The sequence below is a fragment of the Vespula vulgaris genome, chromosome 13, assembly GCF_905475345.1.
Source record: "Vespula vulgaris chromosome 13, iyVesVulg1.1, whole genome shotgun sequence".
In the NCBI taxonomy this organism is placed as follows: Eukaryota; Metazoa; Arthropoda; class Insecta; order Hymenoptera; family Vespidae; genus Vespula; species Vespula vulgaris.
In genome coordinates, this window is record NC_066598.1 from 4,541,767 (window position 1) to 4,559,574 (window position 17,808).

General features: G+C 24.5%; 2 protein-coding genes across 4 annotated transcripts; one reads left to right on the plus strand and one right to left on the minus strand.

The window, feature by feature from the left end:
- Window positions 1-327: 327 nt before the first annotated feature.
- Window positions 328-2,153, minus strand: LOC127068582 (2-oxoglutarate and iron-dependent oxygenase domain-containing protein 3-like). The gene is made up of 5 exons (XM_051004915.1): window positions 1,950-2,153; window positions 1,277-1,714; window positions 1,041-1,194; window positions 848-974; window positions 328-773 (listed from the first exon to the last, which is right to left on the minus strand). Exons 1-5 carry the CDS (start codon window positions 2,057-2,059, stop codon window positions 625-627), a joined length of 978 nt encoding a protein of 325 aa, XP_050860872.1. The 5' UTR covers window positions 2,060-2,153; the 3' UTR covers window positions 328-624.
- A 641-nt stretch (window positions 2,154-2,794) lies between these two features.
- On the plus strand, window positions 2,795-17,757 carry LOC127068656 (serine/threonine-protein kinase dyf-5). 3 transcript variants are annotated; one of them, XM_051005079.1, is made up of 10 exons: window positions 2,795-3,117; window positions 11,362-11,660; window positions 12,325-12,446; window positions 13,311-13,523; window positions 13,687-14,034; window positions 14,103-14,270; window positions 14,385-14,507; window positions 14,588-14,830; window positions 16,114-16,331; window positions 16,509-17,757. In XM_051005079.1, the coding sequence occupies exons 2-10, from the start codon at window positions 11,493-11,495 to the stop codon at window positions 16,622-16,624; spliced, it is 1,719 nt and encodes a 572-aa protein (XP_050861036.1). In that variant the 5' UTR covers window positions 2,795-3,117; window positions 11,362-11,492; the 3' UTR covers window positions 16,625-17,757. The 3 variants fall into 3 exon arrangements, with proteins under 3 accessions (XP_050861036.1, XP_050861034.1, XP_050861035.1); XM_051005077.1 differs by having other exon boundaries at window positions 2,797-3,117; window positions 14,588-14,866; XM_051005078.1 differs by having other exon boundaries at window positions 2,797-3,117; window positions 14,588-14,866; window positions 16,114-16,316.
- Window positions 17,758-17,808: the final 51 nt, after the last annotated feature.

The following is a 17,808-nucleotide window of genomic DNA, read 5'->3' on the forward strand; positions in this document are numbered from 1 at the left end:
TAAGATTTATGTAATATAATCTCGTTTCGAACGTGTTCGATAATTTTTTATTTTATTTATCAATTTTGAGGAACTACTTTAAATAATAATTAATAAAGATATAATCGAAATAAAAATTGGTAGGTATGTAAATGTAGGCAAAACGTTTAATAAAACATAATCTATTTCTAGGGGCTAAAACTTTTTTATCGATAAATGTAAACAACATTACCGATAGTGTAAAGAAAATTGCCTCTCTTTGGCATAATATTTTTTCCATAAATTATAATAAATGTTGATATTACATAAACATGATTAAAAAAGAATCTTTAATATTATTTATATACACAAACACATCAATTTTTTATTGTTATTATTTTTATTTTAATACATTCTATTTATTATGAATTTATTTTAGAAGTATTTGAAACATTTTATATTACAGTTTTTCAATTATGGTAATAATCATTACAATTTATTTCTATTTATTATTATTTTTTTAATTATTCATAAAATAAATAATACTTTGTGCGAATGTAAGAAGTTAATTTCAATTCTTAAAACATTGTAATATTAAATAATATAAAATTATTATTAATATATTATTATTATTACATACGGATAATAATGATTTAATAATATACTTTATTTCAATATATTACGGTAACTTGGATCAGAAATTGCTTTGTTCATATTACATGTGAAAGATATAGTCAATGCATATCGAGTTCCAGATCTTATTTTTTCAACTGCATGCAAATTTTCACTACCAGATGTAAACATTAATACTCTACCTATGAGTGAAAAAGTGATTATATTAATATTATATATTAAATATTTTTTTAACGTAAAATATCATATGACTTACCCTTTCGTGGTTCTACGGTGCTATTAACATTGTTTTTGTTAATAAACATAAACTTGCCACCTTCGAAATCTCTATCAAAATCATTTAAATATAATAAAGAGGTATAATGAAAATACTCGTATGTTTCCTGTAAATAAAAAGAATCTTAAAATATTTTTATGAAAGTATAATATATAGTAGAGCATTCTTTTACCTTATCAATATGTGGATGCCAGTATTCATCATGTATAGTTTTAGCTGGCACATTATTCATTTGTGAAAAGAAAGTCGGTTTTGTTAAATAAATCTTATCGACATCTACTCCAAAATTATGTGCTATGGCATGTTGAATCTTTGTTTTAACTACTCTATGGATAAAGATAAATATTTATATAAATTCAAGCATTAGTTTTAAATATAATTTTTATCAAAGTAATTAGCTTTTCATACTTATAAATAGCAAAATCTGCAGCATTAAATATTTTATCTTTTCCTTCTAGTTCATAGATATTAATGAATTTAGATCCTTTACTTAATGCACCAGAATGAAGATCTAAGATAGTCACACCACCATCTGAACTACCTAGGCTCATACCATTTATTGCTAGCCTTAACAAAACATCACTCTCTGTTGAAGTAACTAATTTATCTGTCACCACTCTTCCGCACTTTTCTGGTAGACAACCAGGAAATTTACTTAATTCATTTTTATACTCTTCTGAACACTCTACATTTTGTGTTCGGCTTACCAGTATATCTTTCTGTTTTGCTAATTGTATCTCTTTACCCTGTTTACTGTTATACCATACAATAAACAAAACACCAACTATTAGAACGCAACGTGACCATACTCTTTGATATGGGAAGGATATGGAAGGTCCATATTTTCTAAAAAATAACAGAATATTATTATTATTATTATTATTATTATTATTATTATTATTGTTATTATTATTATGCATAATATGGTTAACCTAAAATGACAGATAATTTATTACGATGAAGGAAAGTTAACAGATTTGATTTTTCATGAATATTGCATTAAATTTATATGGTAAAAATTAAATCAATATCTTTCTTGAATAAAAAATATATTCATAAATTACAAACATATGATACATACGGTTTGTCATTTTTATTTGCATCTACAACTTCTTTCACATTATTTTGAACTTGCGTTATCTTTTCCTTCTTTGCATCTTTTTTCTTTGACTTTTTTGTTTCTTGTGACATATTTTAATTAATATGTTTTCGAAATGTTTATGTTTACAATAATTGTCCAAAGAAAATCTTACATGACTTGCGCATTAACAGGTGATATAGAGAGCGCTATATGTATATGAATATCAATCATTGATAAGTAAATAATTCATAAAAATTATTGTTTTATAAAAAAATTGACAATATTTCTATTGAAATTATTTAATTAGAATAATGAAATTATAAATATAATATTATTATCTCATTTTTTTATATTAATTGATAGAACTGTTTTTAAAATTTTATATCAAAATTTTTTTTTTATAAATCCATAAGTATATATTCAATTATTACAATTATTTTCAGTATTTTAAGAAAACTGTTATTTGCCATTCGAGTTTCGATTGAAAAATATAATTTTTGAACATAAATATAAATTATATTTCAAGATTATGGAGTAAATAAAAAATTTGCATATTATTTTTATAGGCAAGTTAAAGTCTTCAAATGAAATTCAAATGTCGTGTAAATGTTTCCATTTATTTTTCTATATTTTTTACATAAAAAGTATATATCCTTTTTCACTATATTATATTACTACATAATGAATTATTATTATTATTATTATTATTATTATTATTATTATTATTATTATTATTATTATATTAAAAGAAAAAGAAAACTTTCTGCAAAAATTAATCAAATTAATGCATGATGAATTATTGCATGATACAAATATCAGATTTTCAAATAATCGATTTTGTCTAATCAATATATCTCGATAATCTCGATATTCTATTATAATTAAAAATTCTAATATCTAAATATCTATCATGTTCTAATATTATACTGATCGAAATTAAATTTTAATTAATGTTAATATAGATTTTTTCAAATATTGTAATATGTTCGAAAATGACTAACGTACATGCGCAGTGAAAAGACCTTAAGTTATTGGTTTGGATGCCATGTTGTCATGGAAACGGATATAAGCATGGCCGATTATACGACAGTTTACAATTACCAGCCGTACAAGAAGGTAATGATTAAATATCTAACGATATCTCATCGACATTACATGATTTTTTTAGGTGAGTACTCAAATTCTGTTTAATTACTTCTTAAAATTTTTTATTTCTTTTCTTTTTTTGAATATAGATAGATCGAGTTAACTATACCGATTTTTTTTTTCTTTTTATTGTCTCAAGAAACAACGCAATTTTTATTTGATGATCATTATAATTCATTATATATGACGATAATTAACATTTACTGCGTTGTAACGTTGACGGCATTGTTGTGTGGCAATATTATTAATAATTCAAATAACCGTGACTTGTCATCTATCATATTTTTTTTTTTCATAAGCGGCATGAATGAAGTTGACATAACCTTTGTATAAAGAAAAAAAAAAAAAAAAGAAAACGAAGGCACGGTAATAAAAGTTGTTTAGAATGATAATAGGTAGAAAAAACAATTCTAATCAATGTACTATATTTTACATTTCTAAGAACGATTTTGTAAAAATGTATCATCATTAATATGAAATACGCATATACAAATATATCGTAAATATGTATAGGTGTATATTGTGTGTATGTATGTGTGTATACGTATATAGAATGAATCATTTAAATAGAAATCATACAAATGGCTTATTAGTTTGCGTATATAGGTTACAAGCTAATGTTTTCATTCCAAGAATTTTTAAATATCGATTAGAAACGTACACCTACAGACATACATACAAAACATTTGTTTCTTTTAAAAATGAAATAAAAAATTTGTTGTTATCAGGTTAGATGCAAGAAGAAATATTTTTTTTATTCGTACATTTTCTTTTTTGCGCTACGGGACCCGCATATGTATATAATCATATTTCCCACATTATATGTAGGAGACCTATTATATAAAGATAAATAAATTTTTGTTATAAATTGTTTTACTCTAGAACAGTGGTTTCCAATTATTTTTTGTATCTACTATATACCAGCGAATTTTTAATTGCTATAGAGAAATAATTTTTCAAATTTTATTTACGTAATATACATTACGTTTACGCATACAGATATATACACGTATACACGCGCAGACACACACAGTTTGTCTTATATATATTGTTATCAACTGTTCTTTTCGAAATATAAATTAAGTGAGTAAAATAAAACAAATTAAATAATTCAATATATATTATATATATGTAATATGTATATTTTAATAAATATACGTAAGTACATATGTATATAGAGAATGAGTTAGTAAACATCATACAAGTCGTAATTATTTCAAAAAATCATAAAATAATGTAAATTTTTTTTGTGTTAATTAAATAAAATAAGGTAACGAATATTTTATTCGAGATCATTATTACTGAAATAATCAACCAAACATAAATGATTTTGGCATTTTTTATCGATATTATCTTATATATAATTTATAACTAATGTATCTAATTTGTAGTAAACGGAATTCATGTAGTATATAAAGGATGAGTCATATTTGAAATATTATAGGTTATTTTTGGAATCGTAAAACAAACGAAATTTTTTTTTATTGTCGATCAATTAAAACAAGAGAAATATTCTATTTACAGTTATTATCATTGAAATGACCAATTAAATATTTTGAATAATTTTGCCTTTTCTTTTATCAATATTTTTTGTTCATATATTATATACATAATCTCATACATAATTTATCTGGACTTATATAAAACGAAATTACATAATATATACAGGTTTGGCTATTCGAAGTGATTTAAACAGTGATATTTTTGTTAAAATCATTGAATAAACGGTTTTTCTTTCTTTTTTTTTCTAATTGAATAAAACAAGATGAAGAATATTCGATTCAATGTCATTATTATTGAAATTATCAATAAATATGTTGAATAATTTTGAAACCATTTTTGTTTTTTCTTTTACTAATATGTTATTTTCCATATTTGTACGTAATTCATAGATAACCTATCTGACTCTTATCAAACGAGTTTATACATAAATTATGTACATATATGTATACATATGTATGCATTTTGAGAAAATAATTCTGTCTTCTATAAAGCAAGTCGTCCAAGTAGAAAGAGAGAAGGGGGCAAGAGGGAAGGCAAGTGAATGAGAGAGAGAGAGAGAGAAAGAGAGAGAGAGAGAGAGAGAGAGAGAGAGAGAAGAAAGTACTTAGGAAATCCATAGTTTCCTTGCGTGTCTTGAGCTCAGCTAAGAAAATGGTAATCTCAAGAAACGGCGCACATATATACACGAGAAGTAACCCAGATTAGGTTCTGTACCTTCGTTTACCACAAAATACAACGTTTGCATAGGAGCGACCTAATTATCGGCTTGTAACTTAGTTTTCTTCTATCAAAGTGCAAAATCATTATAAACATGTTGTACATTTAAATACAATAATATATGCATTTATTACATTACATGTAATAAATATTTACAATTTCATTTGAATATTTTCCTTATTTTTGTTCGTATGAAAGAATGTCGTGAAACAATGTTATTTTTGCTGGAGGTAAGAAATACAATGACATAAAAATAATGATTTCTAATTCTTTTTTTTTTTGTTTTATATAATAACGAAATGAAACTTCTCAAAGAAAGATAACGTCGACTAAAAATTACTTTTATTTACTATTACAATGTAATTTGTAATATTGTTTAGTAACATTATTTTGTATTTTCAAAATAAAAAGAAAAGAGAAAAAGAAAAGAAAAAAAGGAGTCATATTCGAGTTAAATTGGACACCTTGTATATATTTTACGTGCATAGATATAAATGATATGTGGTAAACGTAAGGAGTAGAATATTGATCGATCGAATCCTCACATGCAAACAATAATGATTTAGCTTTGGGACCTTTGACGTTTGATTTTTTTTTTTATTGCCGTCAGCGGTATCGTTTTTACGTTTATTATTCTAAGAGCTTTACAAACGGAAAGAAACGAGTAGATATTGAAAAATTAATGATTTGTGACGTATAAGTTGTATGCGTGTTAAGAAGGCTCATATAGTTTGGTTGATTAAATAATTTGGTTTGTTGGAGGAATAGAACAATTTGCTAAGATATATATTAAGATTTATAAATATATATACATATATATATATATATATATATATATATATATATATATATATATATATATATATTTTTCAATTTTATCTTATAAATTATTTTTTATATTTTTTAATATTTATTATATATATATTTTTATTTTATTTTATTTTATGAAAATAATTATTATGAGGATGTATGGGACAGGATTAAAAATTTGTTGATCCTAATTTTTTGAATTAGCACGCGTTTAAAAATTAGAAGTAATTAATAGGAATGGTTTGATAAGATATTTTAAATATTGATTAAAATATGTTTAGAAAATGGAAAAAATAACTTTATTCGAAATATTCTTCAACAACAATTATCTAATAATTTATTTAGAAAGTTCATATGATATAGATATTTTTATTATTGGTTTAGAACGTGTTTAAAAAATAGGAATAATTTTATTTGAATCGTACAAATACAAATACAGGATAAACGGTTCGATAAATTGATTAGGAATTTTTTTCTAGATATTCCACTTAGATTCTACTTAGATATTCTATTTGAATAAAGTACAATACGTTTAAGAAATATAAATAAATTTTATTCGAATCATAAAATTTCAATAATGATCATTTAAATAAAATAATTACTTAATTTGTATGATTTACGTATTTGTTCGTGTATTTGAATAAAATTTTTTTTATAAAAGAATATATATCATTTTGTTCTAATTGTACGAATTTTATAATGATAAAGTAGTTAATGAAACTGATGATTTAGATATTCTAAGAGTTAATAATTAAATTCATGATAAGAGAGATCAATAATATTGTATCTTCTTTCTTTTTTTTTTTAATTCTTTACGATAATGGTCGATTTAATAATTAATAGATTTAGAATTTAGAATGAAACTGGAAAATAAAGTGAATGGGAATGTCACTGAGCGAACATAGTTCTACAAATATATTAGTCCTCATCTATTTATCGATTTTACGTTAGGTCATTATTTTCTATGTAAAGGGATAAATTGCTTGCTATTTTTGATGCTATATACTTAGACCATATTTACATTTGTTCTCGACTACTGCGAATTTTTGTGTTTATCTTCTTTGAAAAAAAAAAGGAGAAGAAAAAGAAGAAAGGAAGAAAAAGGAAAAATAAGGAAATAAGCTAAACACTTTTATGTTCTATCATAAAAAGATAAGAAAATAAAAATAGAAAATAAATCAATTTTAAACAAATAAATAAATTTTATTTTCATTGCAAAAATTCATTTTTATTATAAAAGACGAAGACAAAAAAGAAATAAACACAAAATTAAATTTTATATTAATATAATTAAAAATTATATTATTTCCCATAAAAAAAAAGAAAAAGAAAAAGAGATGTATATCTGTATAAGTAATACAAAATTATAATGAATATATACATATATATATATATATATATATATATATATATACATATATATATCTAATATAATAATAAAATATATAAATCTACTAAATAAAAAAACAAAAGAAAATAAAAAAAGAATAAACAATTCTAAACTTTTTTCCTTTTCATTCTTGTATTGAAAAATCATTTTCTCTTACGAACAAAAATATATGTCGAGAAAAATTAATTTAAAAAAAAATACAAAGGTTGCGAAAAATTGTCATTGTTTTTTTCTTTTTCCTTTTATTTTTATTTTCTAACATAGACAGAGAGAGAAACAAGGTGTATTCACCAGAAAATAGTTTAATCGATAACGAAGATATTCAAGAAATTTCTTGAAATTTATTTCGTCACGAAAAAGTATATAGACTTACAAATCTATATATATATATATATATATATATATATATATATGTACACACACACACACACACACACACACACAAACATATGTATATTTATATAGTATATAAGCGTGCCTTAGCTTATTCTTCCGATCTTTATCGAACAGGTTATAAGCTTTTATAAAAACAATACAACTTCTTCTTTCGTGACAACTTGAATCGACCTTATTCGCTTGCTAAAATCGATATAAGACGTTATTCCATGTATCAGCAGACGAGAAAAATTTGATTCGTTCGTCATACCGATTCAATAAATATCTGATTTCTCATTCGGTTTTTGATTAACTGCTTGAAAAATATATTAGATTGATTAATGATAAATATCAATTTCGATTATAATCGAAAAATTCAATTAAATGAAAGAGAAAGAGAGAAAGAAAGAGAGAGAGAGAGACAGAGAGAGAGAGAGAGAGAGAGAGAGAGAGAGAGAGAGAGAGAGAGAGAGAGAGAGAGAGAGAGAGAGAGAGAGAGAGAGAGAGATCGAATATACTCAAATTGTTTATCTAAAATTGAAATTTATATTCTATAAAGTTAATTTATAAAGTTAGTTTATTATATTTATACAAATAATTAATTTTTATTTTTACATATTAGAAACAATTTTTATATAATATAGTTTGCTTTGTAAAAATTGTTTAGTTTATTTATTAATCAGGGAGATTTGTTTTTTATCATTATTTTTTAAATAATTTTTTAAAATTATTTGTCATCATTTTTTTAATTATATTTTAATTATTATACGACAATATTATTAATAAGAATTCACATATAATCTTTTTTATAATAATCTTTTGTAACAAATAATTTCATAACAGATTCATAATAATATTTTAACAATTCTTTTTAATAAATTATTAATGAATAAATCGATTGATACAAATCAATAATTATTATTATTATCATTATCATTATTATTATTCTTTCTTTAGATAAACATATCATCATCAACATCATCATCATCATCATCATTATTATTATTATTCTTTCTTTAGATAAACATATTCTTCGTCAGACACGTTGACAAAATTTATATTTTATAGCGAGTATTATTTTTTTTTATTGAAGAAGAATTAAAAAAAATTTTTTTAATTTATTTGTTTTTTAAATTTCTTTTTAATTATTTTCTTTATATTTGAAAGATAAAGTAATTCATAGAGGTCTAGTTCAAATGAAAATAGCGAGGAAAGCTTTGACGTGTCATTCGAAAAGATATCATACAAGTTATATGACATTATATCGATTCAACCTTCAAGTATATATGATCGAGCTTTTATAACATGTATGCCATTGTGGTAAAGACAAGTATAATGGGACGTTGATTATCAGAAATAATGCGAGGACAAATCATTTCCAATCATATTTCATTCATTTGTGAATTCTTCAAAAAAAAAAAAAAAAAAAAAAAGACAAGATAAAGAAACTTCATTTATAATCTTATTTATATTTATTTATTTATACTTACGTACACATGTACATACATACATACTTTAGAGGAACTTACTTTAACTGTCATTGTATTGTATTATATTGCGTACATGCATATTTATGTACACATATACACACACACGTTTATTAATAGTATTATACACATATTTATTTATAAATTATATATGTACATAGAATATTCATTATATTTATTTAATCTATTTTTTATTGCAAAAACAATAGTATTGAAATAATTTATTCTTGTATCTCAGTCGAATTAATATAAGAATAATATATAATTATATAATTTTAGCATATAATATATCTTTTTATTATAATTAATAGAATCGTTAGAAAATTTGATTATTATTAATCATATTAAAATGATAATTGAGATAATTTTTTAATGTTTCTTTTTTTTACGAGATTTCAAGATTATCGGTATTTTTCAAATGATTTATTTTTTCTTTTTTGTATCAATTGATTCTTGATATTATTTCTAATGAAAAAACCATTAGAGTACAATGTTATAATATGATAGTTTTCCAAATATTTAAAAGAAAAGTATGATGGTAGACAAAATTATAATAAGCTATATTTTTTGTTTTGATTGAAGTTAAACAAAAATGTTAGAAAAGAAAGATAAATTCTTCAAGGTCCATTACATATTCGCGATTATATTAAGTTATTGAATCACTCGGTATATGCATATTTGTTTTTTTTTTCTTTTTTTTTTATATTATTCGATGTATCTATATTTAATATTTTGTTTAATTGAAAATCTATTATTATTACTGTTACTATCATCATCATCATCATCATCATCATTATTATTGTTAGTATTGTTAGTATTATGAGTATTATTATCATTTAATTTTATTTCGTTTTATCTTATTTTTCATCATTTTTATTCCATTTTTTATTTCCCAACTGTTGCATTTTATTTCATTTCATTTTATATTTCATCTATTTAATATTCAACTAATTTCATCCGCATTTTTAATGAAAAATTAACGAGAATAACACGCACAGTTTTTATCATCTGATTAGAAATATAGTTTTTTTTTTTTAATTCATTTTTCTTTTTTTTCCTTTCTACAATGCTGTGATATATATGTATATTTTTGTGAGATCTCCATTTACCGAAAAAGTTATTTCATTTGTAATGAACTCGACAACAGAGGATTTTGTCTCTAGACTGATTAAATAGTTAATTGTGTAAAAACTACTGAGCATGCGCGCAACTGTTTAATATTTTATCGTCAAAGTTGGCATAAGTTCTGCCGATTGACAATGTGTAACTATTTTTTATTCCATTTGTATATTAGTACTCATATAAGTAATAGAATACAATTAAAAATAATAGAAACCAATTGAACATTAAACGAAATAAAACGTAAAGTTAACTGAATGAAAGTGATAAATAAAAAAAGAAATTAATTGTTTTTCTCTGTAAAAGGAGAAAGAAAAAGAAAAAGAAAAAGAAAAACCGAAGTTTTCTTCCTTTCGTGTTTCATATCATTCTAATAATCTAGAAAAGAATTTAATTATCTTGAAATAAATAATATATCTGTAACGTTATCGAATTCATCTATCATATTAACTTAAGAAGTAATTTCAAGATATATATCAAGATATACATACATATATATACAGTATATCCAATTCTAATATTCTAATTCTCATAATAAGTTATAATAATAGCGATAATAATAATAATAATAATAATGAAAATGTGAAAATTCTTTAATAATATTAATATCAACACGATGAAGTAACTAAATTAATATTAACAACAACAATAATAACAATAACAATAATAATAACAACAACAATAACAATAACAATAATAGTAATAATAATAATAATAATAAACATACAGAGATTTTCTAATAATATTAAAATAATAGTAGGATAAAAAATTTTTTCAATAATTTAAATAACAATAAAATTAACAATAATATTGATAATGTTAAAGAAGATATGATTTTCTATAATCTATTATTAATTAATTACAGTGATGTGAGAAAACATGCGAGACTACTCGTGTTCAGTGCCGGACACGTGTACGGCCGTGCGGTTAGCGTGATAGATCTCAAGATACTGATTTTGAAGGTTACCTTTGTTGGTCGAAACGAGAATTGGACGAATGCGGAAGAAGATGAATCGGTATATAACCTTGAACCAACTTGGTGACGGTACCTTTGGTTCCGTTGTACTTGGCGAACGTATCGACACTGGAGAAAAGGTCGCCATAAAAAGAATGAAAAGGAAATACTATTCTTGGGAGGAAGCCATGAATCTTCGAGAGGTCAAGGTCAGATATTAACAACAATAACACACACCTTTACTATCGACCATCTCAATCATTTCCGGCTTAAGAAATTTATATAGATTTCTTTTTCTTTTTCTTCTTTTTTTTTCTTTTTTTCTTTCTCTTCTATTCTGACGATGTATGAATTTTATTTATCCAAGAAATTATTTTTTTCAAAAGATTTTCAAGATCGTTAAAAAGAAAAGAAAAGAACGAAGAAGGAAATGCAAATTATTATCAATATAATAAGTTATAAATAAGAATTAACAAGGATCATACTTTTTTATGTAATAATTATTTTCAATATTAATTAAATATAATCTGTACGATATTGAAACACATATTTAAATTAATTCGTATTTGTCAGTTATTTTTGTTGTTGTCATTGTCGTATAGAAAATCACTTTATTTTAATTACAACGAATATTTGCATCAGTTTATTATTTTTTCGTTTTCTCTCTCTCTCTGTTTTTTTTTAATGTGGAATGAAGACGAATAATATTTAAATAATAATGAGTTTTGTTATAATCATGTATGTATAGATGTCTACCTCAGGGCCTTTTCTTAGACAGGTGTGATACCTGTTATCGCTTCTTTCTACTCTGATCAAAGTTTTATACGTGATTTCGTATGCGAACGCGATTGACGATAATGAAATTATTTACAGTCCTTGAAGAAACTTAGCCACGCGAACGTTGTGAAATTGAAGGAAGTTATTCGAGAAAATGACGTACTATACTTTGTCTTCGAGTATATGAAGGAGAACTTGTATCAATTAATGAAGGATAGGTATACATTTTTTTTTTAAACAAAATATATATATATTTATAAATTATTAATTTAAAATTAATTTATATTTATTACATTTATTTATTTATTTATTTATTTTTAATAGATATAGTAAATAATTGCGCCTGCAGATTGGCAACCTTCGTATTTTCTTCGTATTAAATATGCATATGCATCTAATACCGAATATGTATATGCATCTAATACATAATATGCATATGCATTTATCTATCAGGAGTGAAGAATTACCGATATATTTTATTAATGAATTGTAGCCTATCTTTAGGCGTCATAATTAATATTCTTATAATTACAATTTTTGCTTCTTATAAAAAAATATATATTAGTTATTAATTTAAATGAATTGAGAAAAGCAAATTTGTTGCATTTATTTATTTACTTTTTCTTCTATAAACATGTATGAGAGTTATAATAAATTACAGATAGACAATCCTTTCTATTTTTTCGATAATATTGTCTATTAAAAATTGTGAGTTTTCGACGATAAACTACCTGGTAATATATGCATGCAATACAGAATAATCCATTTATCTGTTTATTAGAAGTAAATAATTATCGATATATTTTGATAAATGGAGTGTAGCCTATTTCCAGGGGCTGTAGTTAACATTTTATAACTACAAAAATTAAATAAATAAATAAATAAATATATATATATAAAATTAATGAGCGAATCGATTATGATATAATTTTTATATTACACAAGAAGCATTTTATAATATACCATTTTAAATTATTGAACGTGTTCGTTTAGTCTTAATAACAAAATGAATGTATTTTTTGACATAAATTTTTTGTTTTCATTTCTTTTCTTTTTTTTTCTCTCTTTTTTTTCTTTTTTAGGGACAAGCTTTTTCCAGAACCGGTGATCAGAAACATGGTGTACCAAGTTTTACAAGGACTTGCCTTTATGCACAAACACGGTTTTTTTCATCGTGACATGAAGCCAGAAAATTTATTATGCATGGGGCCGGAACTGGTAAAGATAGCTGACTTTGGATTAGCCCGGGAAATACGGTCAAGGCCACCCTACACCGACTATGTGTCGACTAGATGGTAATTAATGAATTTCAGATAACATCGTTGAATTCGTTGATATAAGATGAATCAATCTTTTTTTTTTTCAAGCTCCTTTTTTCATAGTAATACAAAATTAAGATTTTGAAATGTAATATTTTCTTTCTTTTCTTTTGTTTATATTACGTTTTTACATTGACAGGTATAGAGCACCAGAAGTTTTGCTACATTCGACGAACTATAATAGTCCAATTGATATTTGGGCTGTTGGATGTATTATGGCTGAACTTTACACATTCAGACCTCTATTTCCTGGCAAAAGTGAGATAGACGAGATATTTAAAATATGTTCAGTCATTGGGACACCGGAGAAAGATGACTGGCCCGAAGGTTATCAGTTAGCATCAGCAATGAATTTTAAATTTCCAAATTTCACAAAAACGTCATTAGCTGTACTGATACCCAATGCAAGTCAAGAAGCTGTGATATTGATGGAAGATATGTTACAATGGAATCCTATTAAAAGGCCAACGGCACAACAATCTTTGAGGTATAAACATTATAAATCATTGTACCATTTAATAATTAAATTTTTATATCTCAAACGAATCTTTTTAGGTATCCGTATTATCAAATTGGAATTCAACGTGTGGTTAGCAGTAAAAAAATTGGAGTATCATCGCAGAGAGAATTGATAATGAACAAAGTCAATCTTCCACCGCCGATTCCAAAACAATCAAATTATCATCAGCATGAAGATATAATCAATAACGTAGTACAATCTAGGTAAAATACGTTGAGATATTACGAGCAAAAAAAAAAGAAAGAGAAAGAAAAAAAATACAATATATTACGTTTGAAAAATATTTTCTTTTTTTTCTTTTTTCTTTCTTTTTTCAGAGTACAAGAGAAGATTGTACAGCCACAGCAACAACCGGTATTACCATTATTGAATCATAATAATCGTAAACGTGAAAACAACTCGTCTAAATGGGACGAAGATGATTTCGCTGATATCTTAGGGTGTGTTGCACGAATAACATAATCAGTCCTAATCAAGACGTCGCTCAGTAATCTAATACTAGTAATTGTCCGATCGTCAGAAGCAAGATAATCCCAGAGAGCATCGAAACAAAGCTACTGCCTGATCGTGTTTACAAAGAAAATCGTGCCAATTGGAATGCCAATTATGCCGAGGCTGAGAATTTCAAGCAGACCAATATGAATTGGTCATTACCGGTTTGGAACGAGACGATGCAATTAAAGAATTGGAATCAACAATCTCAATCGGCTACGAAGAACACTAGGAAGGTCTCAGCTAAACAACATTATCTCAGCGTGGCTCGGTACGTCGCTGGCCAAACCACAAATTTGTCGTCCAGGTATCGAAAGTTACGAAATATTATCGTGGTCATTTTGATTTTATATTTGTCAATAATAATAATTGGTAGTATTTTATTCTACCATGGTAATTCGATCGAACTTTTTCAAAACGTTTATCAAATTTTTATATCTTTTAAGAGTTATAAAACTCTTCTTTCCGTCCAATGGTTACACAAGTCTGATACTTATAATTATACAAAATCGTCGAATACAAAAGTGACCTTTCGATCGTTTATTATTCATTTACAAAATACACTTTACAATTTATTCGAAGATAAATCGGTATCAAAATCTTCCAATAGTTTAACAGAACTTAAACGATATTCTATTACAGCTTCTATTAAGTTAAACGATGTAATTTGTAAAATAATTTTCTTCATTTTTTATCCGATATTCACGTTGGGATATTTTTTCAACATTCTTTTATCTCTCGCTCAAAATGAAGGAGTATTTTTATTGAAATATTTATATGAAAATTTCATGTCGTTTTATTTTATTAGAGAACTTTCCGATGGTAAACTTTGGAAATATTTTAATGTATTTTTCCTGAAACTGGACGATTTATTTTCGGATTTTGTAAATTATCCCGGTATTACATGGTTGGGAATTTATTTGATATTGCTTTTTATTGGGGCATGTTGTTTCGGTTTATTTCTTTTTAATTATTGCATATTTAAGAAAAGAGATTAGGGGAGAGTGAGAGAGCGAGAGAGAGAGAGAGAGAGAGAGAGAGAGAGAGAGAGAGAGAGAGAGGAAGGGAGAGTTAGTGGTAACTATTAATGCCAATAATTATATATGTGTATTGATAATTATGAAAATCTAATATATATATAATATATATATATAATCTTGAATATCTAAAAAATCAAATAAAAGATATTAAACAAAAACAGAATAATTATCAACACGTATATGTAATAATAAGTATACAAATGAGACCGAATTGAATTTCATTAAAAAATCTTCATCGCCATATCTTTTTCTTTTATTTATTTTTTTCTTTGGAAATTAACATCTTATTAATTAAATTCATAATACTTACAATTTCCATTATTCCTAAACTGTACACCGTCCTCCCATGTAAACATAAAATTCCTTGAATAAAATTATTCCTTAACCATATTCCATTTGTTCAATTATCCGACGACTTACTGTTTTTTATATCTATGTATATTTACTTTCACTTTTGTTTATTTTGTTTATTATTTTTCTTTTTTTTCTTTTTTTTGTATTTATTTTATTCAAGAAACGGAGACACCGACTCGAATCGATCAAGAATTACGATGAACGGCATGATAGGTCCACCTAGTTCAGAAAAATATGAGGAATACAATGACAACTTTTGGGGACCCAGAGAGAACGTTGAGAATCAAACAAGGCAGCATTATCTCCCAAGAAATCGTTTCATAGCCGAGCAAAACTCAAGAATGCCTTATCCCAGTGTTTATGGTACGCATAATATCAGTGAGTACATATATACATATATACATACATAATTGACATACGATACATTGACATACACACAAAATTTTTAAAATCTGATTCGAAAAAAAAAACAAAAAAGAGATTAACAATATAATTGTCTAATGAATCTTTTCTCGTTAAGTATTAGAATCTCTAATGATTTTTCTTCTCCCTTAGAACAACCAAATAAATCAGCTCTACAAACGAATCTCTTTGGAAGTGTCTTGAATGTTCGTGGAAGTGGCGGTGGACTCCATGGTCGAACTGATTGGGCTGCTAAATATCTCAAATGACCACGTTACAATTCCTCCTAAAATGAAAGATTTAGTTTCTATCGATACTTACCTTAATCTGTGATAGAATGATTCCAATCGTTCCAACAATTTTGCATTTTGCATAATCGTTCGTTTTAGAAAAGTAGATTTCTATTTTGTAGTATTAGATTTACCCTAATGCTGTTTTGTTTTTTTTTAATTTTTTTTATTTTTAATATTTTTTCTTTTTTTCCCTATTTCCTTCTCTTTTTTCTTTTTTCTTTTGTTTTCTCAATCGATTATTAATACCAATAAGGTAAGAGAAAAGAGAAAAAAGAAAGAAAGAAAGAAATGAAAAATGAATTCGATATTCATTATTCGAATATTTTTTTGGATAATATTCTAATAATATTTAGAAAAAGCAATGAATGGAACGTGTGCGTGATCGTTTATTGTTCATGAATATAAATGAAGCTAAGAAAAGTTAGCAGTCATATTATCATATTAAATGTCATAATATATATATATATATATATATATATATATATATATATATATATATATATTATATAAATATATATGCGAATTTCAGAGCCAACAGGATGATAGAAAATACTAACGTAATCTTCTTAATATTATATGAAAATAATTTAAGTATGTATATATGTGTGTATATATATATATATATATATATATATATATATATATATATATACACACATAGTCACACACATTTATTATTTGTACATAGTAACATTATCGCAACATTGAGTAATATCTTTTCAAACAATTTGAAATAATTTTCTCTCTTGCAAATTTTTGTTAATGCATAATATAATATGAATGATTCATGAATGATTCATGTTGATCTTTTTCTTTCTTTTTTTAAATTTATTTATTCGATCTAATGACAGAATAATATACTCAATGTCGCATTCGATACAATAAATATACGGAAGTAGATTATAATAACAAAGAAAAAGAAAATAATAATAATAATTATTATTATAATAGTAATAATAATAATAATAACAACAACAACAACAACAACAACAACAACAACAACAACAACAACAACAACAACAACAACAACAACAATAATAATAATAATAATAATAATAATAATAATAATAATAATAATAATAATATAATATATAACAATAAAGAAGAAAAAAAAGAGGATTTTTTGTATTATTTACTAAGTATAATTAAAAGAAAATGTA